This window comes from Aspergillus pseudotamarii (assembly GCF_009193445.1).
Source record: "Aspergillus pseudotamarii strain CBS 117625 unplaced genomic scaffold BDV38scaffold_7, whole genome shotgun sequence".
Classification (NCBI taxonomy): Eukaryota; Fungi; Ascomycota; class Eurotiomycetes; order Eurotiales; family Aspergillaceae; genus Aspergillus; species Aspergillus pseudotamarii.
In genome coordinates this window covers 282,705-307,963 of record NW_022475021.1, presented here as the reverse complement: position 1 = coordinate 307,963, position 25,259 = coordinate 282,705, and the positions used below count along the sequence as shown (strand labels likewise).

The window sequence follows — 25,259 nt, the reverse complement described above, 5'->3', positions numbered from 1 at the left end:
TGCTTTAAAAGCTCGACAACACTGTACACCGGTGTATTAAAAGGGACGAAGAACTCATCCATGGGATTCTGTTTACCCCAGAATCCAATACCCGCCGCGATAGGGGTATATGCATGGAGTAGGGTATAAGCCGAGTAATGTATAGGATCCCATTCATAAACTCCGTAGGGAGAGACCGAGAGTACTAGTAGAAGCTTTCGCCAACCTCGGGCAAGAATGGACAAGAATTGACGCTAAACTGTATCGGGTCTCGGCAAAGGTCACACGACGAAATCAATGACTCGTTCTGCTTTTCGGATAAGACACCCGGAGAGCCCTAACTGGGCTACCAAATATTTTAATTTATTTTGCGTAAAAGTCCTCTTCTCTTCAACAATCATCCGATGTGGTGTAATGGCTAACATCGCTGTCTCTCACACAGCAGCTCGGGGTTCGATTCCCCGCATCGGAATTATCTTTTTTCGCTTCATTTTCGTTGCTCTAGTTTTGCCTACCACTAACTAGATATGGTGTGGTGTATGCGAAAGTCCCATAATGTTAACGAGCAAGGACTGTCTGTACGACGAAATGTACTAAGCCCCCTCTTTTGCATCTCCACCTTTACATTCATTTTGCTCGCGAATCAGATCTTGTAATGGACGGCCTGCCGGTTACCCAGTCCAATGGTCCCGAGAAGAGCGGTGATTCGTGAAATATGCATGTTAATGGCGATAGATACGACGCGCCCATTTGGGCATTCTTGGACAGACAAGATGCGAGACTGTGTTGCGTGTAGCGTACTTACTTACCATTTTATATTGATTCTAGTAGCTAACTTCGCATTACGCTATTCTTGAGATTGGCGTTAATAAAATAGCTTTCTCTTTCCTCTTGCCAGACGCGGACGCAGAGAGCGAAAATATATATCCCTTTGAACCATTACACCATCTCTGTTATACGACTATCGCTGAACAAAGACCTTGACGGTACGGCTGCTTTAGGGCGTCCATGTATGGTTCTAGCTGAACTCCCCAGCTACGATAGTGAAAGTTGAGACACCTCGCAGGAACCAAGGGCTTGGTAAAGTATACATCAAAGTCGCCCAAAGTCAATACGTAGTAGTTCATATCAGATCACAAGAGTCAATTATTATAGTCGAATTAAAACCCCCTCACTCGAGGAAAAGGATATCAGGAAGATTGGGGGGGGACTCGAGGCCCCAACAGGCTCCCCTCCTTAATCCCACATTCCCCTTACTTCACACCACCCAATCGATAATAGGGTGCAAACAACAACCCTAGCTAGGGCACTGGACAAACCAAGCTGGACATTTGTGAGCATTTGTCTTTCATAAGATGTTTTAGCACTCCTTCTGCTCCCTTGCCACGTAGGCGCCGGTAACGAAGACAACAATGTGACCGGCGCTTAGGAAATCCACAGCCGGCCTCTCCCTATGATAAGAATAAACAAACATTTACTGAAATAAACATCAATGATCGCTTATAAGATAAGTTTAGCACTAACCAAACTCAATCTACAAAGGCTAAAGTAAATCAAATTAAGCGCAGCGCTAGCGACATGTTCTTCCTTCGGCTCGGGCATACTCCTTGAATCTGATAGGCACAGACATAAGGTTCCCCATACCCGGAGTCCTTTTCCACATACGCCCTGAGAATTTAATAAAGTTACTTAGTACTTCAACCTGTGCTACGGTGCATTACTGACTGGGCCCCATTGTCAGGATATAGAACCCTCGCGCATGAGTTCGGGACCCCACCTTATGTGGCGAGTCATTTGTTCCCTCTGATGGGATGACTGTTCGAAAAAGAACACCCGGAAGGGATGTTTTCCGAGAATTATTATACAGAGCAATCGATCAACCAACCAATCCCTTCTGTGGATCGTATTTCGTTGTCCTCTCTACGATGTGAGCTTTGCCTAGAAGAGAAGGAGGAAGCACGTAAACAAGGAACGGATGGTCTCTGGAATGTCCGAATCAATGAGCCGCCCACCCTCAGTAAACAAAACCTCACGAGTCTGTAAGACATGCATAGAAAGAAAGAAAAAGAGTCAGGAACATGGTCTGGAATTGACATGCTTGTCATGCCGTCACCATGCTGGGAGCACCGAGGGAACTGCGAAGCCAAGGGGAACGCATATCTCAGAGGAACGCGGTTGAATCGATCAATTCGTGGAGCACGCTGGCGAAGAAAGACAATTGACACTTGCGCTCGTCGATATCGTATCCTTGGTGTTCTGGCAGATGACGTAGGGAAATCGAGGCTGTGTTTCGTGGTATCCGGACTGAATGTAGATTGCACCCAAGTGGTTGACATCATATTGCGTGCAGAGGTCCAGACCATGGAGCTGTAGGTGGAACTGTTCATGCAAGAGATATCTTGCAGCCGCCGGGGCTACCTGAAGGGCTGAGGTATCCTGAATGGAGGAGAATGAGGAGATTGGGCAATCATTACTACGGGAAGCTGATTGGACGCCTCGGTGTCCGCGCTCGATATCGACCAGGGCTTTTTGTTATCGAAAGTTCATACAAACTCTCGGCTGGTGGCGATATCGGGAAACTCAATCGCATCTAAAGTTCAATTTGTGGCTTTTACCACCTAGAAAACCGTTATGTAGGATTAACTAGTGTTTACATATGCTTTAGCGAAGCTTCACTCGCCACATTGCTTGCGTATACTTCAGTCATCCCGCTCTGGCCGATTCATGGGCAGCTCGGATTTGAGATGCGCCTGGCACGTATGATTTATTTCTGAGACGCGTCGAGTCATGCATGTATGTTACACCATACATTGAATCGCAGTAGCATTTGCGCTTTGTGCTGCACAAATCTCCCTCATTACAGAGTTGGACAGGCTACCACGGCGGGGAATTCCCAAATTGCTATGTGCAAATCGGGTAAGAGGCCACTGTTGGGATTCAATCATGTCTCAGGGAAGAAATCCCCGAACCCGACGACCTTCTCCCCCAGTGCTGCGGACGGCCCCACTCACTTTGGTCCACGGCTATGTTCGTGTCTCTCCCTTTCCCCGGCAAGCAACAAAGTACGGAGATCGCCATTGCAGCCTCAGACGGATCCCGGGACTGTTGACAGAAAGCGTAGCGTGAGAGCAGATGCTACGTAATGTTCGTTTTCTCCTCGAAAAGGCTAGCCCAAGTAAAATGGAAGACCTAAGCGCCAGCAACATATTTGCTGCGGTATGCTACCGTACAATTTCCAGGTTTTGCTTTCATTGCCGTTGTATATCCGTGACAATGACCTTGCCAACCCACGATTTTACTGAGGCTAAGAATGCAGATCTTTCCTAGCTCATTTTATGCATGGACGAGTGTGCACTGAACTCATTGTTCCTGTAGAGTCTGAAGGTCCTAGTTGTGAGCATATTCCGGGAATCGTGTCCAGCTAATGAGAGTGACCACTGCATGTGCTCTTTCCACAACACTCGATCACTCCATTGTTATTAGTTTGGGTATGCCGATTAGCTAATGTAGGTATGCTTGTACCACATGCCTGTGAGGGTGACTGTGAGAAGGCTGTGCCTCAGCTGCTGAGCAGTAAAAAATCAATAAGAACCTAAATTGGAACCTAAATTCATGAAGCGCACGAGCGAGCACGAGCGATGGGTGCCCCTAACCAGTATTGTTGGCTCCATATATCCAAGCACAGGTTATATTTGTAGTGCAAGATGCGACTTCTGAGTCTCGATCAAATGCAGTACTCGCAATATGTCTTCACTTGATGACGACCCAATTGTGGAAGATATTTTCGTTCCGCAATCTCTTCTGAATGCAGTATCAAGAAGGGAGGACACGGCTGAAGGGACCCATAGGGCTACTTCTCCTTGTTACCATCCTAGCAGCCAAGCTGAGGAGATTCACATTCAGAAAAGAAACCAGCGTACAATAAGTTGGGCAACTAAGGTATCGGACAAACGGGAAGCTCCACAGCGCGCAGCAAGTTATTCATCGGTCTTGGAGGAGGGAAGGAAGCAATTGCATCGAGACCAAGGTCCAAGTGTTCCTCCACATGTTCGGGGTATAACTTCTAGTCTTAACCTCAGCTCGAGTGATTCAATAAATCCGCCGCAGTTTCTGGAACATGATCCCTTTTCAGACAGCAGTGTACGAGAGCCACTGATAGGACAAAACAGCCGGTCGCCTTTGCCCATACCGCGACCGGGCAATGTCACTAGAATGACACTGGGTGACAGCGTGAGGAGCGTGTACAACAGGGCAACACTCGTCAAAATTAAACACCAACGCAAGTATTGGATCCGGCTGTTGATCGAATATGCGGCATATATCATCGGTGTTGTTTTTGTATACTTCGTTCTGGTCGGATTGCCCTTGTGGAAAGGTGCTGTATACTGGCTCTATTGGGTGATGCAACATAAGTTTGTATTCTCCGGTGGCTGGGCGATCTTTATTTTTCTGCTTATATTGTAAGTTGCCCCCCTCTCTTGAAAAGACGGCGGGATTCCTCGAATACAGTATTGTAGTCGCGCGGCTCATGGAGGTTTCTCATTACAGCTATTCGTTTGCGCCGCTTCTTATCACCTTTGAGAATGACTTCCCAGGGCCAGATTATTATCAACAACGCCGTATTGGCCCAACTGCGCCAAACACGGCTCTTCTGATCCCATGCTATAGGGCTGGCCCCATCATTGGTCGGACTCTCGAGGCTGCGTTGAAAATCTTTCCAGCCTCACAGATCTATGTGATTGCCAATGGTGACTCGCCCACTCCTATAGACGATACCGAGGAGGTATGCCGAGTCCACGGCGTCAATCATATCTGGTGTCCCGTTGGCTCCAAAATAGTTGCGATTTTCATCGGCTGTCATGCAGTCAAATCCTTTCGCCACGTCCTGCTCATCGATGATGATTGTCTCCTACCCCCGCATTTCCCTGTGGCCGTTTCTCGGTTAAACCAGCAAGTCCGCTGCATTGGGTACACAATCAAATCCGTTGGCTCCGACTCTCGACTAGGCTCATATTGTCAACAGGCACAGGACCTCGAATACAAACTAGCTGGCTTACAGCGCAGTTTCGCCGGACGCATTGGCAGCGCGACCTTCCCCCATGGAGCTATATCCTTATGGGAAAGAGGGTTCTTGAAGGAGACTCTCCAGCACCATCCAGGTTTCTCCATTAGTGAGGATTGGTTCATGGGAAACAGTTGCCGGCGGCTTGGGGGAAGGATTCAAATGTGCAGTGCTGTCTTTGTCGAGACTACAACGCCGGCTGCTCTCTTCTTCGTTGATCGGGGCTCAAGTAGAGGCGGCTTCGGCGAAACAACCGTTTTCAAGCAGAGATTTCTGCGGTGGAATTTCTTTGTGGCAAATGGGATATGGTATAATCTATTGTACCTTGTTAGGTCTTGGAGGTTGGGTAGGTGGGAATTCGGCGCGAAGCTCTTCGTTATTCAGGAGGTATGTAGCTACCTGCTCATGAAGCAAGGTCCTGGATGTTCCAGTGGCTAACCTAGAGTGTTGAGCAGGTCTACGAGACCCTGCTGTATGTGTTCACTCCGTTCATATTCCCCATTGCCTTCATTGTCCGTCCCGCGTTCTGTGTTGCCATCTTGGGGGCAACTCTGGCTTTGTACTTGATCAATGTCATTATCTTCAACGCGATTCATCTGCGTCAGAAGGACGAACGGGTCGGTTGGAACGTTGTTCTCTGGTACTATGTAGGTCATACAATGTTCCCTGCTGCACCGGACTTCACGCATAAATCCTGACACATTGCAGATGCCTTACAAGATCTTCATCACTCTTACAAACGTTGCCAGTTGTTATTGGTCACTCTTCAAATATGCACGGTATTTTGCAAAGCGACACCCCAAACTCACCGAAGACCACAAAGCTGTTGGGATGGTGCTGAGGTTGGAGGAGATGGCAGAGAGTCGCCGACGACGCGGCAAATTAGGCAGGAGGATGACTGTCAGGTCTCTTGGTGTACAGAGGAAAGATGGTAGCATCGCTGAAAGTCAAGCTTTTTCTGCGCTGAGCAGTTACTCTTGACCAGGTAGGCTAATATAGGAATGTTTCCAAATTATTGATACTGGCTGCAACATATCGCGTGCTTGGAGAAAGCTGCTTAGAATGTGATCCAGCTTCGCGACATGGGGTACCCTTTCTGATTCGTATACCTCCGAGAACGCAGACAGGAAAACAAAAAGGAAAGACCCAGGATCGTCGCAAGACATTAGCAATGATGCTTGACTGAGAGATACGCTTCCGAAGTTACACACGGAAACGGGAAAAACACCAAGAGGAGATAACCCCACTACTACTGTGGCCAATAGTACAAGGAAATAGCAGCGACTGAGTGAGAAGGTATAAGCGAAACTGAGTATGTTCGACCGTATTACGGTACGGGGGCTCGCTCCATCACGGCTGGTGTTGCGGCCATGAATAACTTACCCTTACCTCTTGCGGCGGAAGCGAAAACGGAGTTCATCATCACTGTCGGAGTCGCGCTCTTCTCGAGATCGTTTCTGGCTTCGAGGGGCGATTGGCTCCGACTCTATCCGAGCAAGAGATTGAGACCGCGATTCTCTGGTGTCTTGCTCGCTTGCAGAAGGTTCTCGGCGATTTTCCGTCTGAGTATTGTCGGCAGATTTGCTACTGCTAACCCAGTAGTGCTCGCCGATGCCAAAGGCCTTGCGTGTCACTTCTTCCAGCGGGACAATAACTGTCTGTAGCCTATGGCGAGATCGGTTCCGATCGCCTTTTTTGCGGAACTTTTTGAAATTCTTCCGTCCATTCCATCGCTCATCCCACCGGCTGTCCTCATCAGCAATCTTTCGGACCGGCATCTCCATCTCTTCCACAATAGCGAGTCCTTTTAACTTTTCAATATCTTTCAGAGAGTTCTGGAGCTCAGCTTCTTCTTCCTCTCGGCGTTGACGTTGGGCATCCTCTTCTGCCTCTCGATGTTGCCGAGCAGCCTCGAGCACGTCTAACTTCTGACGTTTAGGTTGGTGCACTTCCTCCTTAAGGCGGGGTGTTGATTCATCCATGGTTCTTTGGACAGTCTCAGCGCGACGACGTTTCATCGCATTAGCTCCAGGAAGAAGTTGAGAGAGTACGTCTTCTTCCTCCTGCATATTAGTGCGCGGCTGTGTCTGTTGCCCTGATGAAGATCCTATATCCATAGCCGGCAACGAATCCACAACAACATCCTCGTCATCCGGAGGATGAGCAGGGATGGCATTAATGTCAAACCCATCATCAAAGGTTTTCATCTTACTGACAAAGCTGCGCACGCGCGGGCCTTTTGACTGCGACTTAGTCGGTTGACTATGTTCCTCAACTGCCTGAGAATCGACGATTTGAACGTTCTCCACGGGTGTCAAGGCAGGTTGTGATGCCGGCGTCGCGCTTACTTCCTGGCTTGACGTGGGCTCCGGTGATGGTAGTGTGCGGCAGAGGGATGAGGCATCGTTTGCTAAAATTGCGTCGAGAAATTCACTCTGTTCAATCACGCGCTGATTGGTTTGAAGCGCAACTTGATTGCTCAGCTCGATTGACCACTCCTCGTAGCCTCCCTTTGCACGGAACCGAACAAGAACAACCCCTCCGGGCCCATCTCTTTGACTCCCTAGACCTTTTTCACCGGCTGCATTCCTCATAAACTGTGCGATGTCGTCTGCTGCAGTTACCCCATTCTCAACATGATACAGCAAAGCCTTCCCGTGCCCATTGGCGATGGGATCATGCAGGTTTTCGAATTGTGCGGCATCACCAAAGACAAATGTATAACCTTCGAATAGGTTAACGCGATCTGGGATAGGTGCAAATGCCTCGGCTGGTCTATGGACAAGTTCTTTGCCGGGCGGTGGAAGGTGCTTAGTTGGATCTGGCCATGCAGAGTCGAAGTCGACCTCCAACGGGGAAAGTGACTCTAGGTTTTCAAGGTCACTCGGTGTCGCAGCGTAGACAAGTGCATCGATGTATGAGTTCGCAACAATGTGTTTCCCATTCACCAGCGCCTGTAAGCCTTTTGCTGTGTTACGTTTGCTCTGTACAACATGTGTTGTTTTGTCAACGATATATGGGATGATTGTTTTAATATCTAGATCTTCAAGGCGTGAACGGACATGGGCTAGAGGATCTTTCGCCTTGAGCTCCTTAGACGAGAAAGAAAATGTAAGCACGGTAGGCTGCCATTTAATCCTAGTAAAAAGTCCCCGTTAGCCGGTGTATGACGGTTTCTGAGGACACACTCACCGCAGCAAATGTTGATATCTCCCCAACTTGATTGTATGCTCTTCACCGGTCAGACTGACACTCTCGCCCCGTATTTGGTTTCCATCCACTACCGTTCCACATTTGGAGTTCTGGTCGATCACTGTAATTTCCGACTTCGCGTAGATTTGTGACTATGCAAGTCAGCGACCAAAAAGGAAGTATCAGCAAGAACAAGCATTGTACCCCATCACCATCTTTAACTGAAGAAATTTCGATCACCATGTGCTTTCGCGATATTGAGCTATGTTGTATGGCATGTCGGACTAAGAAATGGCCAGTTAGTATAATTTATTCGAGGACGGGGAAAGGGGGAAATTACCGCCATCTTGTCTGATCCGGCCAAAGAGATACTTCTGCCCTGGTCGTAACCAGACGCGCTTTCCTCGAAAATTGTTAGCAGACAACTGACAATTCGGCAGCATGAGCATCACATACTATTCAAGAGATCTCCATCCGAATCCAGGATCCACATGAGGGGCAGTGAGTTCTGATGCGATGCTCCTGGTGTTGGAGTGCAGATGACATCGAACGCACGTGAAGGCATCACCCGCAACACGTGATCACGTGACCAGGCGTCTCAATGCTGCCTGCTTGGGAAAGACCGCGTCCCCCGGATTTCGTATGAATTATCGCGGCGGATCAATGTATGAAATATGGAACCACGGGGCGAGACGCCTCCTGACGAGGTGCCATCTACCTCAAAGGGAGTATCCAATGAATATGCGACATTGAAATATCAATTATTAGGTCCCTCGTTGACCAAAGCCGGTCAGGATGCGGTTGACCAGCAGAAGGTGAGCGCTACACTGGCTTCATGTATAGCTAAAGCGACCACTGAACGAACGTCAAGGTATCGGAAATAATATACAACGCATCTAAAGGATCGAAATTCTTTAATCATGAGCAAAACCGCGACCGGATCCTGACGGAAAAGATTGAGCGCATCTTGAAAGAGAAGACCCGTCTTGAAAATCTAGATTTGTCTTATGACCTACGGAGGGCGGATCAGCTTCTAGATGAGTTGGAACTTAGTCGGGACTTGTCGCAATACATCGTCCACGTCGACTGCGATGCTTTCTTTGCTGCAGTCGAAGAACTGGACCGGCCGGAATTGAAAACTGTCCCTTTTGCTGTGGGCAAAGGGGTCTTAACTACCTGTAATTACGAGGCTCGAAAGTTCGGCTGCCGAAGTGGGATGGCCTCATTCGTAGCCATGAAACTGTGCCCGCAGCTCATCTGCCTTCCTATAAACCACCAGAAGTACGGTGCCAAGGCACAGGAAATTCGGGCTATCTTCGCCCAATATGACCCACTCTTCGAAAGTGCTAGTATAGATGAGGCGTACTTAAACATAACCGCCTATTGCACCGAAAACCAAATCGATCCGGAGGATGCTGTCAATCGCATGCGCGCGGAGGTATTGGAGCAAACGAAAATCTCGGTGTCTGCTGGCATCGCAGCTAATGCAAAGATCGCCAAGATCGCATCCAACCGCAACAAACCAAACGGTCAGTTTCGTGTCCCTAACGATAGAGACGCTATTATGGAATTTATGAGTGATCTCCCCGTGCGAAAAGTGAACGGTGTTGGCCGAGTCTTTGAGCGTGAACTGGACGCAGTTGGGATTAAGACATGCGGCGATATTTATGCTCAACGCGCACTGTTGGCCAAGCTGTTCGGTGAGAAGGCATTTCATTTTCTGGCTCAGTGCTACCTTGGGTTGGGGAGAACAAAGATTCAACCGGTGGAAAACTATGAGCGAAAAAGTGTCGGCACTGAGAGCACTTTTAATGAAATGGGGGGTAAGGAAGCTCTCAGAGAAAAGCTCTGGGCGATTGCTCAGGAGCTCGAGAAAGATTTGACTCGGACTGAATTCAAGGGCCGCACGTTGGTGCTTAAAGTGAAGTTGGCCACATTCGAGGTTCTCTCCCGACAGTGTCAACCACCAAGAGCGGTGCTTCTGGCTAAGGACCTCTATACGTTCTCCCTTCCAATGCTAGAAAAGCTGGAGAAGGAGATCCCTAACATGAAACTGCGTCTTCTTGGCCTTCGCTGCACCAATTTGGTAAGCACCAAGAAAGGGGGGATTGACTTCTTCGGTTGGGCCACGCGTTCCAAACCTACTGTTGACTCGACTTCAGATGCAGCTGAACAAGAGATCAGTGCGGAAGAAGCATTTGAGAGAGCTGCTCGCCAGGAGATACAGGAGGACATGAACGACCTTGAGAGGCTCAGCCAGGAAGTATCTGAGCCTAACGCAGCTGATCAGTCTGAAAAAAACCCTGCCACCCCGTCTGAACCACAGCCTACGTATTGGGATTGTCCGGTTTGCTCAAAACCACAGGTTGCGGATGACCGAACATTCAATGAGCACGTCGATTTCTGTCTCTCAAAACAAACCATTAAGGAAGCCATACAAGGAGCTTCGCAAGATGCTGAGCCTATCCCACCGAAACCGCGGAAGAGGAAGAGCACGTCACAGGAGCCTGTTGACCCGCGCCAAAAGCGACTGTTCTTCACATGATACGGTTATCTTCCAATGACTGAAGATACGTAACCCGAGCAACATCATGATCTTTTGCCGGGCAACAGGCACATCATGAGGTTCATTCATCCGTCCGGGCAAAAAAAGAATCAACTTGTTTCACATATATCTTGGAGAAAGCTGTCTATCTATGGAGCGCATTGGTCAGACTCCACCTTGCATCTTGCCGTTATGGCCGTGGTTAAGATTGAAACAGGCGTTTCCTGTAAGACATTGTGCCGGCCACGATAAGGAAAACCTTGGAATATAGATCTCATCTGAAACCTGGCATGCTAGTTGTATATTCTCCTTGCATGGCTCGTCTCCAATGCACTAGCCGCCGATCCCGCACCATCGGCAATTTTTGTTGATATGGAGCGGGCAAATATTAGGTGTATATAAATTCTTGCCGCAGAGAAGGCAAGAGAGGGAAAGAGAAAAGCTAAATAATAATACCTTTAGAGATTTTGTGCTCGCTAATGGGAAAGGGTGAACTTGGCAGATTTTTCTCTCCTTTGCCATCTGCCGATGTTGATCGGGATGGGCCGGTGCATCAGCATGCATGAGGGTGGACTGACGCCGAAAGGGAGATTGGGGGTTTTGAGACTGTATGTAAAACATTCGAGTCCAGATCTAATACGTAGATCTTTTTTTTTTCCGATAACATTCCAATGCTATTTTGCACCTGAGGAATTCCCCAGAATGTTTCACCTTATTGTCCCTCTTATCAATTTGACAAGTTCCTGGGGAATCCAGATTTCTGATATGCTTTCCCGTCCTTGGAATGTAGTCCAGAGTAACAGGGAATCATTTTGCGGTGAAAAACGACACTAAACTTGATTCGGCGACATGTTTGGGTTAGTGTCGTTAGATTTGGTTTAGTTCGGCATCACTTCGACATCTGAACCGTTGTTGCGGTGTTGGCACAACAAAAATCACCTCCAAACTCACCACTTCCTTTCCCCCCCCCCCCGTTTCCCGACCCTCCAATATTTTTTATGATCTCCTCTCACTAATAACGCAACCTCCGTCTGCTCTGTTAGTGCCCCAGCCAGCTCATTCCTTTTTTTTCTCTGGCTGGTACCACCATGCTTGCAGATCTTCGTGGAGTACCGCAATGTCATGAGTCGCCCTCCTTTCCGCCCCTCGAGTCCCGTAACTATGACCTCCGATAAACAAACCGCCAACGGCCCCGTCGCCAAACCCTTCACCCCCTCACTCAGTGCAGCTTTCAACCGATCCACCAAATCCCCTCTAACTCCAAAACTTGCCAACCCGGGGGGGTACCGCACTCCCAGACGATTGACCCCCTCCGAACACCCGGCCTCCATCTCCAAGCCGGATGCCGAGTCGGTGTACCTCAGTGCCAACGTTACCCCTCGATCCGGTACTCGCACGAGTAGACGCGATGGACCAACATCTACCCCGAACACGCCCTCGAGTGGACACTACTCGCCTTCTTACATATCAACTGGTGGCTCAACAGTAGGAAAGCGGACAGACCGGAGTCCTGTCCGGACGGGGGGCAAGCCTGAGCCTCCGAGAACCACCAGGGCTAAAACCTTGACAACGGAACCTCAGCGTTCACGACCGAGTTCTGTCTGTGGAGCACCCTCAAACACACCTAGGTTTTTCCACGCTTCCGATGCGCGATCGAATCCAGATGTTGATAACCGACCGAAGGCTGTGGCGAAACCATCACACCCCACTTTTGTATATGCTAATGGGGAACAAGAGGGCCCATCGGAAGAGCTCAACACAGCGCCAGTGTACAAACGACGCTCGACCGGGCTAACTCGCTCTGTTGTTGGCTCCAAACCTCCGTCGGCATCCCCGCGATTGGCATCCCCCAGGCTAAATGCCTCTTCTCCCCGACTGTCGGACGGTATTGGTTCTCAGGCCGGCTCGCAGGTTGGCTCACAACTCAGTCCACAGCCTGGGCCACAATTTGGCTCTCAGGCTGGCACTCGATTTGACTTTGCCCCCCAGATAATCTCGCACATGCCGAGCCCACCCATGAGTCACTTTTCTCCGAAACCAACTACACCAGCTCCGAGACACATGAAATCATCCAGTGTCGATTCGGGACATGGTGCTACCTCTCCAAGAGAACCATTGCGACCAAGTCCTATCATAATATCTCCGTCCGACATTAAAATTGACGCTAGCGCTGTTGCTTCCGAACCAATTCCAGGACTCCGACCACGAGTTTTTAGCAATGGATCCGCAGCCTCTGTGGAGACCCATGATTCTTCGCTACAGAGTCCAGCCAAGTCTGAATCGGGGCAAGCCAAAGACGATGTGGCTATTAGTGCCCGTACGGAGCGTAAGATCCTTGATCTCGAAATCAGTAACTCGTCACTCCTCGCAATTAATCGCACGCTCGAACGCGAAATGCGGAAGCAAAATGCGGAGCTGCGAAGATATCGGCGTCTCAGCCGTGCGGGTCGCCTGTCCGTGGCACCCTCCAGCCGTTCCGTTTCTGGTGCTTCTTTGGGTATCATGGCCGAAGCGGACGAAAGTGATGAACATGAACACTCTTCCGTCCAGTCACCGGAGGAACTGTCCGAGTTAAGTGATGAGGATTCTGTCATGGATGAGGGCGTTCTTAGTCCTGATTCCTTGGCGGAACATGATGCGCGACATCGCGCCCAGGACGAGAAGAAGTTTTTCATCGACCTTGCTAAACATCAAGAGCTTTTGGCTGACAGCCAGAAAATGAACCAGAGTCTTAAACGCTGCCTCGGTTGGACAGAGGAGCTAATAAAGGAAGCCAAGAAAGCCCTTGAGTATTCCGTGCATGTAAATGACATCCAACTCGGAGGGCGAGTCCTCGCACCAGAGGAAATAGCCGATCTTCGAGAAAGTGGCCGGGGTCTACTGAGAGCGAGTGATTCTCAGGACCTCTCTTACCTACCGGAATTACCAGACTCAGAGCCAGACTCAGAGGCTGACGAGGCCACGGAGGCTGCCACAGAGACAGCCTAGACGGGACACTCTAACGTTGCCATTAACACCACAACAATCTTGTATTTCTTTTTCTTTTGTTTACCATACTCGGCGGCACGTCTACATGATATGGCCTTCCCATTCCACTCAGCAGCTGTTTTGCATCGTGGCCAATGCTGGCATTGTCCGAGCGGGATACCCATCGTTCTCTCCCGTCATTTTCTTCTTTTCAATCTGATTTCCTCTAATCTCTGTAAGCGATAGATGGCCGGCTTTCCTCTTGGTAACCGTTGCTAGATACCCATACGCATAATGAGTTTGACATGTTCGAGTATATGGATTATGAAGGCACGATAAACAGACTAACTCTCTAGATATAACTGAATGACATTAATTTAACGATGATCTAGCCACAGGCATACGTAATTGACCGTACACCGAACGTAACCCTAACTTCATCACAGCAACTGAACATCCAAAAAAAAGAGAACACGAGCGCCATTAAAAAACCTACGACCGTAAAACCCACATAATACGGAGGGGAAAAACTCAGCCGCAGGAAAAAGGCAACTCATCACTAACACCTTAACAAGATATCTCTACCCCCTGCCCCCAAGATAAATCAAACACTCCCGCGCCTTCTCCTTGTCCTCACTACCCCTAGGAGGAAGGGAAGAAGATGAAGAAGAAAACAACCGATCGATATCCAAACCCCCACAACCAAAATCCACATCAACATCAACCTCCACACTCCCCTCCCTACTCGACCCAACTATCAAATCCCACAACCCAGCCAGCCCAACATCCCTCACGGCCCCGCTCCAAGCCCTAACAGGGACTTCCCTCGCCGCCTCCAACCTAACAACAGGCACCAGCCGCCTAAGACTAGAAACACAAGCCACACCCACACCGAACCCCCGAACGCAAATGCCATGGTACCGGAATACCTGGTCAATAAGCCAGGTAACCCTGTGCCCGACCTTCCTGCGCCCCCAAGTTTTGATAGGGGATATTTGGTCGAGAGCTTTGTGCCAGGCGTATCCTGGATATGACCCTCTAGAGTAAGAAGTCTTGTCGAGAGAGTATATGGAGTCCATGGGGCTGGGTCGTTAATTAACTCATGGATATTAGAGTCGAAGTTCCTAATCACCAAGTTTTCGCCGCGGAAGACAGGGATGCCGCATTCCCTTCTCTTGAGGAACGCAGATACATCGTTCTGTTTGAGAGTAGTGAGGAGGATGGTTGGGTCGTGAATGATGAGACATCCACCTTCATTGTCATCGTCGTAGTCAAGCTCCCATGGTGTCTGTGGAATATACGGATGCCTGGTCGGGGCGACGTTATTGGAAATGGAATTATCGAAGTTCAGTCCAGGGTCGAGATCCCATTCGTTCCAGGATGCGGTGGTAGTACCCGAGTCACTGGAGATTTCGTCCTCGAAGGAGACGAGGTTGTCGTTTAGAGGTGTAAAGAAGGATGTTAGGGGTGATCTTGTGGTGGTGGGCCAGGAGAAGAGGCTTTCGATGTCGTCTCTAGTGATGCCTTTGAGGGATACTAGGGAGGTTGTGGAGGCGGATGAGCAGATGATGGGCTCTGTGCTTGAGATTCTGTTGCATATGTCCATGGTTATCTTTGTGTAGGAGGATGAGATGGTGGATGAGTGTGTTTCGTTGGTCAATTTGTCGGTGTGGTTGTCTGAGACTGCAGACATTCTAGATACTTGTGGGTGTGTATGCTGGCTTCGATATCGTTATAGTTTCGTATGTTGTGGATTGATATGAATTATTGTGATGATCTCTTACTTAGACTGGGTAGTTTCGTGGCTGTGGTGTTGTAGTAAACTCGTTGTAGTGCTGGGTGAAAGGGGCGAAGACGGTTAGTCTACGAGGGTGTGAGTATAGATGGAGGCAGAAAACTTTTACGAAAGGATGAGATCTTTGTGACGACTGTGCAAACGAGATAATCATAGCAGTCTAGGCTTCAATGTTCAGCTTGGCAATGCCCTGTGACTAATCCATTGACTATAACACAGACACTGCTATTCATGGTGATATTAATGTATGTGCCTACAAAATGCGATGTACATGAGAACTATGATTCACTAACATTAGGTGGTCACTCATGTAGAATGCACATCGTCATGACCCACAGATCACTCAGGGCGTCCATCACCAACCTGGTGACCGGCCGTGTAGTTCCCAAAACAAGCATACTGGTACTCGGCCTTTTCCTTCAGCTTGGAAACACCCTTCAGGAAGTCCTCTACATCACAGAAGCCATTGATAGAGCTTTCACATCCATCTAGGCCTTCCTGCGATACCGGGGAACCGTTCAGCACGAACCGAATAACATCTGTGGTGTCGGATGTCGAGGAAAGATCCGGATTCTTGTACAGCGCGCCATCAAGTTGATGGAAGTTAGTCTTTTCCGGGCAAGTCCAGATCTCGGAAATCAGATGTGCCCCGAAAGGTGTAACCTCGTTGAGCTTAAAGGTACGAGGGACAGCGTGAACCACATCGTCAGGCAGGCCCTTCGATCCATAGTTGAAGTACTTGAGACCTAGAGCGGCTAGAACTCCAACAATCACATCATCATGGGACATGTCCATATACAATGGTTGGTTGAGAGGGAATGTGGCAGGCTTGGAGTCGATGGTGGTGTTGATACTCGTATCGCTGGTCTCGATCCGCTTGCCCTCTAATCTGGCTGCCAGCTCCAAAACGTATCCGATGCCTTGAGCGCGGCCAGTTGGGGCGCCGAATCCATAGTTACCATAGAACTGGAGATCAACAAAATACTCGAAATCGCGCCATTCCTGCTCCGTGAATAACGAGCAGAACGACGAGCTGCCTAGCGCTGCTGTTTCGTACGGACAGAGACTGAACATGCCCACCACATCGTAGGCCGTGAGGTTGAAATCAGAAGGAAGGAAATGCGACAGCCGCTTCAGGGCATCCTTAGTAAGATTTGGGATGAACTTTTCTCCCGAATCATCGCTGAAACAGTCAGCATACAGTATATTGCGTATGAAACTAGTGCTTACCCTTCTTCCAAGTCTCCTGGGCAGGAACCGTCGGACGCCAGAGTGTTGTTGAACCCGGTGCCCTCGTGTGTTATAACAAGGTCATACTCGGAATAGGAGCTATTGGCGCCAGTATTTCCAAAGAAGCCGCCTAACAAGTCAGCACAACAAAATTACACCAACTAGTGACAAACGTACTCAACCACCAGCGAGCGCTCTCCAAAATTCTAGCCTGGTCTGTCGTCCTGAAGATCGGTTTCGGTCGCTCGGTCCCATTAGGATAGACATTCAAAGAAGAATCGTAAGATGCGACGCCGAGAGGGGCCCGATAAAGTGCGCGTCCATACTTCGACCAGATGTTTGCGCCGGACGTTGCCTCCGTCGCAGCACCAGATACGAGCAGGAGGTCCTCTCCGAGTACATACTCCCACTCATTCAAAAACGACAAAGCTCCTTTGCCAACCGTCGCGTTGTCATGGCGCTTGGTGTATTTCTTGAGCTTCTGGGCAAAATCTTCAATTACGCCACCGTCCAGTTTCCACGACGTAGGATAGCGCTGTGCGTGTCTGTGGAGGACATGGGCCTGGGAAAGCTCACAGCCTCTGGGGACACCGTTCGGCACCTCGAACCCAGGCTGGTCCTTATAAGGGCTAAGGTTGCCCCAGCTGGTAGACATGTCAAATCCAGAAGGGTAGCTGGCCCCAGTCGGACCAGATGCCGCGGCCGATGAGCTTGAGGTGGGTGATGCATCGCCTACTACTGCCTGAAAGGCGAGTAGGGCTGCCGTGGAATGCAATAACTGCTGCATCTGAGGCTTAATGCGAATTTATTCGAACGGTTGATAATCGGGATGCAAGGTGAAAGGGGGTGGTGGTAGGTCTTAAATAATATAAGTTCCCCTGTGACGGCCGGTGAAGGCAGGCAGATAAGGAATTGGGCTATTTAAGCCAACAGTCAAGCCATATTGTTTTTAAGTGCTCAAGGGTGGATCTACGCTGCACCTTCCGTTTACGAGGATCGGACATTCCGCAAGGTATCATCGTCCCTGCGGATCGGTGCAATCCGCCAGTGAGAGGCGCCTGGATTTGGACTAAGGATGCTTAGCGGAATTAGTCTGCTATTAGTGGGTAATGCATAGCCTGATCGATTGGGTGGTTTATCAGGTAAGACATGGGGAGGAGTTATAGGCAGTTAGTTATAGGGCTTTGCTTCCCGGGGTCGCTGAGCCGAAGGTCCGAATGGGGTATGTGCTCACGCGATCATCGATTCTCCTCATGTTGTACTAGCATCTACTTCTATAGCGGTGACATAATTTTTGCGGGGTTACACGTCCCGGACTTCGACGATCAGATCTAACCGAGCAATTGGAGATTGTTATTCGCGTCGTCTTTGTGGTAATTCTGTAATAATAACCTAGCCTATGAGGGAGTTAGGAGAGTTGTGAACTACTAACCCTACCCAAAGTATGCATGCTAGAGCTACGCTATCTACCATTTCTCAATATCCGGGTATACTGGGAATTATTATTCGGAAGACGGATGGGGAAATTCTGGTTTAGATATCGAATAACTTGAACCCTTGTAGAAAGGGGTTCGGCTATTCCTGTCAATCCTCCAAGATATATATATAATCGCCCAGGTACCCAGAAAGGATTCCAGCATTGAGAACAATTAAGCACTTTGAGAGTAAGAAAACTTAGTATTATTACATACAACCGAGATATATGGTTTTTGGCCAGAGCCATAGGTGAAGCTGCGGATTGCTACAACTGGAGGTAGAACAGGTATCCAACAATCTAATCCGCCCATGAACAACCAGACAACGCTAGGGCATGAAGGCACAAAATGGTACATTAAGAAAAGAAGAGATGAGAAGGCACAGAAAGGTATGCACAAAACACAAGGGGTAATCGATTATGTATCGAGAACAGGTATCTAAGCGGTGGATTCTTCAACGTGTTCATGCTTGGACTTCTTCTCCTTCTTCTTCTTCTCCTTCTCATCCTTGCCCTTCTTCGTCATGGCATCGGCCATAAGTTGCTCAAACGCCATGTAGTCTCCCTCCTCCTCGGGGTCACGTTCCGCCTGCACTGTGTTAGTATCCCAGCATGCTAGAAACGTGGAGGCATTGATTGTGCTTACCTTCTGATAAATATTACCCGCAATGACCAGGGCATGAGCACGTTCAACACGCTTGTCCAATTTGATCTTCTTGTCGCCAAGGACTTGATCACACACATCGCGCAGCACGCTCTGTATCTCGAACTTGCTACCCCGCCAAGCAGCCGCCAAGATCTTGCCTGTGACCTTCTTCTCGTACTCGGCTCTCTTCTCGTCGGTCCAGTCTTCGCCACCACGTTCTTCCAGCTTGGCCATCTCCTCCATAGTCATCTGCGCATCAATGGCTGTTGAGATGGTGGTCCATGTCTCCTTGGCGAGGGTACCCTTGTCCTTCAGCCGGGAGAAGAAGCCCGAGATACCGAGGAATTTCTGGGACTTCAGGAACGAGCTACCTTTCTGGACGTATGTCTGACCGATCGCATGCAGGATTTCAAGACCGAAGGACTCCATCTTCAGATTCTCTACCTCGAGACGGATCTTCTCCTCAAATGCGCGTGTCACATCGGCGCCCTTGTCCGTTTCGGTCCAGACGCTGATCTTGTCCACCAGCTTCGTGGCCAATGTGTTGACTCGTTCTTCGCGGGCCTTCTTTCTCTCCAATTCGTATGCAGCTAAGCGCTCCTCCTGTTCCCGAGACAAACCGCCCTTCTTTTTGCTCTTCTTGTGTAGCTCCTTCTCCTCCGCAGACAGACCAGCTGCCTCCATCCGTGCCTCTTCCTCTGACTTGTCCATGATGGCTTGTTGACCAAGGTAGCGACGAGGCGTACTTGTGCCGGAGCTGGGCGTTGCAGTGGGTTTCTCGGATTTCTCTTCATAAGCATCCGCAGCGGTTGCACTAGCAGCAGGAGCAGGAGCAGGAGTAGCAGCAGCGCCCTCCGCGGAAGTGCCAGCCGCCGATTTGGCGTCTTCCTCGTGGATATTCAGTTTCTCCTCCGCGGATGCAGCCAGTTCATCCTCCTCCATCTCTTGCATGGTGATATCCATCGTAGTGGTGAGATCCTTCATAAGAGAAATTTCACCGATAAGGTCGACGAAAGCATTGCCACCAAAGATCATGCTGAAGAACTCCGACGGGTCCTCTTCAACCGGGTATTAGCCAAGAATAAATTATCCGCGGCACCAAAGCACACATACCGAAACCACCACCGGGGACTGCATCCTCCTTGCCAAACTTATCATATCGCTTTCGCAGTTCTTCATCGCTGAGGACTTGGTAGGCTTCTCCAATCTGGTGGAAATAGTAAGTATCAAGAGCTAGTGGGCAGACATCTTTATAGCGAGGCGAGAACTAGCTTACCGCCTGAAATCTCGCATGCGCAGTCTCATCTCCGGGGTTCTTGTCTGTGGGCAGTCAGGATCAAGAGAAGGTTTATGACGTGAGCGAGTGAAGTATACCAGGGTGAGTGACAATGGCAAGTTTGCGGTATGCCTTTTTGATCTCAAGTTCGGTTGCCGTGGGAGGCACCCCCAGGGCATCGTAGTACGTAGTATCTGCGACCATAATGCGGTATTTTGTGGAGTTCAACCCAACAGGACGTATATCCCGGCTATCTCCAGGACCACAGAGCAGTAAAATCTAAGAATACGAAAAGAAGTAGAGAAGAGGAACAGAAAATAGGAGACCGAAGAAGACGACCACAACAGTCGGCGTCGTCGTCGTAGTAATATTGATAGGTACACAACCAACTTTTTTTTTCTGCCTGACGATGCTTTCCGACGGGAGTTTCGTCATGCGCGGGGCGCCCATGACTTTTGTCCGGACCCCAAAAGGGACCATTATTGTCATCGTATTGTCATGCCGGCTGTCAGCCACAGCGCTTGATGTTGTTTACCTCGATGTATTAGTCGTAATTACGCGTCATGCGCACCAGCCTCTCCGCCTAGACACGCTAAGAGGCTCTAGCCACAAGCTACTAGTACTAACTAGAGGCTCCCGCAACCGAACGTGCGTCTTTGTTCCTCTCATTTTAAAATCCCTGCTTTCTTTCTTCCTTTTCAACAACCACTCTCTCCCTCCTCTCCTCCCTTTTTTTTCCCCTACTCTATTTTACCTCGAACCTCCCTAATTCCCCCTTCTCACCTTTCACCTCTCACTCAATTGCCCTACCTTATTCCCATATATCCCTTTTATATCCCCTCAGTCCCCTCTAGTTTGTGAGACTATTGGCAATCTGTCCGCTACTACTGTACAGTAACAATTCGGAACCTCCGTACCCTTCCACTCCTAACATTCTTGTTTCCCTTCTTTTCTGTATGAATATTGCGTTTTGACACAGCGTATCTATTTAATTTGTTGCTATTGCTTAATTTGCCTTTCCCCTTTTTTCTTCCCTGTACCGTGCCCCGTGCAACCGCCATCATGCGTGCTACCGAAGTGCTCTATTATATGCTCCGCCCCAGCCAGTTGAGGTCTATCGTTCAATGGTAAGTTCCCATATCCTCGACCTGCATTATTTTCCACTGTGAAGGTGTATGTGCCAACGCTTACAGAGGTTCATTTTTCCCCCGCGATAGGAAAGTTTGGCACAACCCTGTCCATGAACGCAAGGTGCAGGATGAAACAGAAACGCAGAAGGCCTGCTTCAACTTCCTCGACTTGACAAGTCGGAGTTTCAGCGCTGTGATTAAGGAGCTTCATCCCGAACTGCTACTTCCTGTTTGCGTTTTCTACCTAGTTCTTCGCGGGTTGGATACCGTCGAAGACGACACATCGATTCCTCTGAAAACCAAGGAGCCGATGCTGCGTGAGTTCAAGGACTACCTGGAGCAGGATGGCTGGACGTTCGATGGGAACCGCCCCGAAGAGAAAGACCGTGAACTGCTGGTTCAGTTTCACAACGTCATTACTGAGTTCAAGAACATGAAGCCGGCCTACCGGGAGATCATCAAGGATATCACTGATAAGATGGGCAATGGTATGGCCGATTACTGCCGAAAGGCGGAATTAGAGGATGCCAGCGTCAAGACAATTGAGGAATATGATCTCTACTGCTACTATGTCGCCGGCTTGGTGGGTGAAGGGTTGACTCGCCTCTTTGTTGAGGCTGAGTTGGCTAACCCAGCACTGCTCTCCCGTCCACGTCTACACAAGTCCATGGGACTCTTTCTGCAGAAGACTAACATCATTCGTGACGTACGGGAAGACCACGATGATGACCGACATTTCTGGCCCAAAGAAATTTGGTCCAAGTATGTCACCGAGTTTGAGGATCTCTTCAAGCCCGAGAACCGCGAGACTGCTCTCAACTGTGGATCCGAAATGGTTCTCAATGCTCTGGAGCACGTCGAAGAGTGTCTGTTCTACCTCGCTGGCCTGCGGGAGCAGAGTGTTTTCAACTTTTGCGCCATTCCCCAGTCTATGGCCATTGCTACCTTGGAGCTTTGCTTCCGCAATCCGGACATGTTCGATCGTAATATTAAGATCACCAAGGGTGAGGCCTGTCAATTGATGATGGAGTCGACCCAGAACCTTCGTGTTCTCTGTGATACATTCCGCCGCTATGCTCGCCGGATCCATAAGAAGAATACTCCTAAGGATCCCAACTTCCTCAAGATCAGCATTGTTTGTGGAAAGGTATGCTATCACTGCTTTGAATGCTGGCCCATAACCATACTGACGGTTCCCAGATTGAGAAGTTCATGGACACAATCTTCCCCCAGCAAACTGCTGCGGAAGCCAAGCGCAAGGTGCAAGGCGAGCAGTCGGAAGCTGAGAAGGAGAAGGCCAGACAGGAAGCTGAAACGCGCCAGGATCTGTTCTTCATGTTGGCTTTGATGGGTGTGATTGTGCTGATCGTGTCGATCATCATGGTATGTTCTTGACGACATGAATCGTGATGAACTACACTGACCGTTCTTAGATTACAACTGCCTGGTTATTGGGCGCCCGCTTCGACATTGCGTGGCAAGAGCTGAAGACCGGCAACTTCCGCCCACCTGCCAAGAGGATTCCTGGGGAATTGTAAGCGTGAGTTACGGATTTACGACGCCTTTGTTTTATCAGCAGATGACCGCGCATGGCCCTTGTTCATATTACCTTTCTTACCATGACGCTTTATGTTTAACTAATAACGATAATATCTTCTTCCGTTTCATTCTCCCTTTCGCTTACAATATTGCTCGTGTGGGAACAGTGGCCGGTCAACTAGCACGGATGTCAAATTGCAATCTAGCCCTTTCATGGCTGTGGTTGTGCCGAAGAAGTGCTGATATTGAGAGTGAGAATTTCTCCGACCAGTGACGTACTAGATGTGTGTCCTGCAGCTTTGCTGAGATGGCACACCTCCATTGACGATCTGGAACACCCTTGTATCTAACTATCTATGCCTTGTAGTGCTTTGTATATGCATCGTACTGTGATAGTCGATTACTTTAGTAAGAGTTCAATACCATGGTTTTATCATACACTTTTCTTTCCATTTGTAATGTGGTTCATCCCATATTCGTCTGGCCGACAATGAAGCCTACCCCATATCCTAACTCCACATAATATCACCGGTCACTATGAATCCTAAGATCCATCTGGCATCAACATGCGACTACACCCCAACCAACCCAACCAAAGAAATCCCCAAACCCCCATATCCACCCCCCTCAATCTCCCTTGCAGCCTCCACAAAATCCCCAACCGTCAACCTCAACCCAGCCTCCGAAACCAAATCCTCCCTATCCCCAAGAACCCCCCTCTCCAAAGGCCCCGGCATCCCGCCATTCAACTCCCAAACCCTCCCATCCCCACCCTTCACAAACCCCACAAAATGAAACCCATTATCCTCCTCCGGCCCCGGCACCCCCGAACTGCCTCCCCGCGCCGCATCCATATGGGCCTCCTCCAGAAACGAGGACTCATAGACCACCCGCGCCCGATCCCCCGGTGCTAATGAGACCAACTCCTCCCGTAACTTCGCCAACTCCGACCCGCGGGCTAGATGCGTCCCGTTATCGACATTCAGCACGCAGTGCAGGAAGGCCATGAGGCCGCAGGCATGGCCGATTGTCTGGGGGATCCAGATCGGGTCGTTTTCATTGGGAGTGGTGTATTTGGGGAGGGTGGATTGGAGGGTTGAGCGGGCGCGGGTGTAGATGGGTGATGCGGCGAGGAAGATTAGGGCGTTGATGGGATGGGGTAGGTCTGTGGGGGGAGGGGAGAGGGTGAAGATGTCGTGGAAGGTGAGGGTTTGGATTGTGAGGGTGGTGGCGAGGTGGGTGTAGACTTCGGGGTTGTTTTCTGGTTATTATATGTTAGTTGGGTTGATTTATAGTATACTCTGTAGATTGTTTTGGATGGTGGGCGGTGATGTTATGTATGTATGTATGTATGTACCTAGGGGAATGAAGGTCTTGACCCCGTTGATGATTTTGGCGCCGCTGGGGAGTGTGGTTGACATTTTTGTTAGTTGTTTGTTGATAATAGTTGTTTATACTAATTGAGTGATTTGATGATTGCGAAGGAAACTTGAAATGTGGTAGATGTGGTTCTGTTGGATGTTGTTAATTTGTCTTATATCTCTGATTATTATTAGGCAGAGGCGGGTGACGCAATATAGGTATAAAGGAATCGATGCCTGAGGATGGGCTGTTAACCTGACATGCATGAAATGGCCTATTCACTGCAATGGTATGCATACTTACGGGCAAAAAGCGTGTTATAGGTCATTGCATGAAGTCTAAATTATTTGATCGGCATTGCTTAAAGATAATGCATATCTCCGAGGGCATCCGGGAAGTATAGTCAGGTCTGTCTCCGTTCTTACCCAACATCTGTTATTTTACCCGAACACGAGTTGAGTATTGAAGAAGCATGATATAGCTAGGTTGCGTATATAAGGATGTAGCTAGGAAAATAATTCTTGGAAACTCAAAAGGTTTCCCAGAGAACCCATCGGCGATTTAGAAAGATTATAGGTAGATCTACTCTAAACAATGGCATCACTCTCCATCCTATCATAGGGTTCTGTTATATTGGCCCTGTTTGGTTTTACAAGAAACACCTGGTACCGTCGGAGATTGTCTTATAGCTGTATTCAGCCTAGCTCTCTATTCTCGACAAGTCCTTCGAGACAGGTTAGCCACGGCGGATATGCTTAACGCACGGCGGGACTCCGAAGAGACAGCGCTCGTGAGATCCGAATAGCGGCAGATAAATTAGTCCACTGAGCACAAACAGGGCCAGGCGCAAACAGACAGAACACGCAGCTCTCGAAGCCCACGGCGAGGCTGTATTATACAGCGTTGTGCTTAGCGGTAGAAGTGCGCTGTAATACGAGGCTTACTTTTGCGGCTGTCATGCAATCAGGGGAGGGGAACCACCAGCCTTGGAGCATAGCAAGTGCAGTGACGACTTGCGCCAATGGTATCGTGATACTGAGCTGAGTGATGCATAAAAAGCAA

The 25,259-nt window shown here is 49.3% G+C and overlaps 9 protein-coding genes and 1 non-coding gene across 10 annotated transcripts; 5 read left to right on the top strand and 5 right to left on the bottom strand.

Moving 5' to 3' along the window:
- Positions 1 to 379: 379 nt before the first annotated feature.
- On the top strand, positions 380 to 451 carry BDV38DRAFT_t48. The gene has a single exon. It is a non-coding gene; the product is annotated as a tRNA-Glu (tRNA).
- Positions 452 to 3,723: 3,272 nt separating this feature from the next.
- Positions 3,724 to 5,927, top strand: BDV38DRAFT_268390 (glycosyltransferase family 2 protein; the record flags this gene model as incomplete). The annotated part of the gene is made up of 4 exons (XM_032056761.1): positions 3,724 to 4,439; positions 4,528 to 5,391; positions 5,487 to 5,692; positions 5,905 to 5,927. The coding sequence occupies 4 exons, from the start codon at positions 3,724 to 3,726 to the stop codon at positions 5,925 to 5,927; spliced, it is 1,809 nt and encodes a 602-aa protein (XP_031917662.1).
- Positions 5,928 to 6,224: 297 nt separating this feature from the next.
- Positions 6,225 to 9,123, bottom strand: BDV38DRAFT_189945 (DNA damage response protein RcaA). Its single transcript, XM_032052249.1, has 5 exons — positions 8,690 to 9,123; positions 8,574 to 8,636; positions 8,438 to 8,517; positions 8,234 to 8,385; positions 6,225 to 8,179 (listed from the first exon to the last, which is right to left on the bottom strand). Exons 1-5 carry the CDS (start codon positions 8,796 to 8,798, stop codon positions 6,427 to 6,429), a joined length of 2,157 nt encoding a protein of 718 aa, XP_031917661.1. The 5' UTR covers positions 8,799 to 9,123; the 3' UTR covers positions 6,225 to 6,426.
- BDV38DRAFT_190054 (Y-family DNA polymerase) lies at positions 8,749 to 11,042 on the top strand. Its single transcript, XM_032052251.1, has 2 exons — positions 8,749 to 9,048; positions 9,105 to 11,042. Exons 1-2 carry the CDS (start codon positions 8,908 to 8,910, stop codon positions 10,776 to 10,778), a joined length of 1,815 nt encoding a protein of 604 aa, XP_031917660.1. The 5' UTR covers positions 8,749 to 8,907; the 3' UTR covers positions 10,779 to 11,042.
- A 714-nt stretch (positions 11,043 to 11,756) lies between these two features.
- On the top strand, positions 11,757 to 13,820 carry BDV38DRAFT_189967 (uncharacterized protein). Its single transcript, XM_032052250.1, has one exon. The coding sequence runs from the start codon at positions 11,901 to 11,903 to the stop codon at positions 13,764 to 13,766; it is 1,866 nt and encodes a 621-aa protein (XP_031917659.1). The 5' UTR covers positions 11,757 to 11,900; the 3' UTR covers positions 13,767 to 13,820.
- A 276-nt stretch (positions 13,821 to 14,096) lies between these two features.
- On the bottom strand, positions 14,097 to 15,668 carry BDV38DRAFT_237190 (uncharacterized protein). The gene has a single exon (XM_032053551.1). It carries the CDS (start codon positions 15,436 to 15,438, stop codon positions 14,536 to 14,538), a length of 903 nt encoding a protein of 300 aa, XP_031917658.1. The 5' UTR covers positions 15,439 to 15,668; the 3' UTR covers positions 14,097 to 14,535.
- A 211-nt stretch (positions 15,669 to 15,879) lies between these two features.
- BDV38DRAFT_268386 (histidine phosphatase family protein) lies at positions 15,880 to 17,425 on the bottom strand (the record flags this gene model as incomplete). Its single annotated transcript, XM_032056760.1, has 3 exons — positions 15,880 to 16,723; positions 16,771 to 16,900; positions 16,948 to 17,425. 3 exons carry the CDS (start codon positions 17,423 to 17,425, stop codon positions 15,880 to 15,882), a joined length of 1,452 nt encoding a protein of 483 aa, XP_031917657.1.
- Positions 17,426 to 18,382: 957 nt separating this feature from the next.
- On the bottom strand, positions 18,383 to 20,570 carry BDV38DRAFT_237185 (DnaJ domain protein). Its single transcript, XM_032053550.1, has 5 exons — positions 20,265 to 20,570; positions 20,167 to 20,210; positions 20,004 to 20,097; positions 18,891 to 19,948; positions 18,383 to 18,833 (listed from the first exon to the last, which is right to left on the bottom strand). Exons 1-5 carry the CDS (start codon positions 20,368 to 20,370, stop codon positions 18,684 to 18,686), a joined length of 1,452 nt encoding a protein of 483 aa, XP_031917656.1. The 5' UTR covers positions 20,371 to 20,570; the 3' UTR covers positions 18,383 to 18,683.
- Positions 20,571 to 21,228: 658 nt separating this feature from the next.
- On the top strand, positions 21,229 to 23,258 carry erg9 (bifunctional farnesyl-diphosphate farnesyltransferase/squalene synthase; the record flags this gene model as incomplete). Its single annotated transcript, XM_032062897.1, has 4 exons — positions 21,229 to 21,293; positions 21,384 to 22,443; positions 22,497 to 22,679; positions 22,730 to 23,258. The coding sequence occupies 4 exons, from the start codon at positions 21,229 to 21,231 to the stop codon at positions 22,832 to 22,834; spliced, it is 1,413 nt and encodes a 470-aa protein (XP_031917655.1). The 3' UTR covers positions 22,835 to 23,258.
- Positions 23,259 to 23,407: 149 nt separating this feature from the next.
- BDV38DRAFT_278945 (ubiquitin carboxyl-terminal hydrolase) lies at positions 23,408 to 24,256 on the bottom strand (the record flags this gene model as incomplete). Its single annotated transcript, XM_032058866.1, has 2 exons — positions 23,408 to 24,096; positions 24,193 to 24,256. 2 exons carry the CDS (start codon positions 24,254 to 24,256, stop codon positions 23,408 to 23,410), a joined length of 753 nt encoding a protein of 250 aa, XP_031917654.1.
- Positions 24,257 to 25,259: the final 1,003 nt, after the last annotated feature.

Excerpts from the sequence above, each read along its gene's own strand:
- BDV38DRAFT_190054 (XM_032052251.1), top strand. The coding sequence starts at position 8,908 with ATGGAACCACGGGGCGAGACGCCTCCTGACGAGGTGCCATCTACCTCA. Across the intron at positions 9,049-9,104 it reads ATGCGGTTGACCAGCAGAAG|GTATCGGAAATAATATACAA; the intron begins GTGAGCGCTACA and ends ACGAACGTCAAG.
- BDV38DRAFT_237185 (XM_032053550.1), bottom strand. The coding sequence starts at position 20,370 with ATGGTCGCAGATACTACGTACTACGATGCCCTGGGGGTGCCTCCCACG. Across the intron at positions 20,211-20,264 it reads TGCCATTGTCACTCACCCTG|ACAAGAACCCCGGAGATGAG; the intron begins GTATACTTCACT and ends GACTGCCCACAG. Across the intron at positions 19,949-20,003 it reads AGTCCCCGGTGGTGGTTTCG|AGGACCCGTCGGAGTTCTTC; the intron begins GTATGTGTGCTT and ends ACCCGGTTGAAG.
- BDV38DRAFT_237190 (XM_032053551.1), bottom strand. The coding sequence starts at position 15,438 with ATGTCTGCAGTCTCAGACAACCACACCGACAAATTGACCAACGAAACA.
- BDV38DRAFT_189967 (XM_032052250.1), top strand. The coding sequence starts at position 11,901 with ATGAGTCGCCCTCCTTTCCGCCCCTCGAGTCCCGTAACTATGACCTCC.
- BDV38DRAFT_189945 (XM_032052249.1), bottom strand. The coding sequence starts at position 8,798 with ATGCCTTCACGTGCGTTCGATGTCATCTGCACTCCAACACCAGGAGCA. Across the intron at positions 8,386-8,437 it reads CAGTTAAAGATGGTGATGGG|TCACAAATCTACGCGAAGTC; the intron begins GTACAATGCTTG and ends TGACTTGCATAG. Across the intron at positions 8,180-8,233 it reads AGATATCAACATTTGCTGCG|GATTAAATGGCAGCCTACCG; the intron begins GTGAGTGTGTCC and ends ACTTTTTACTAG.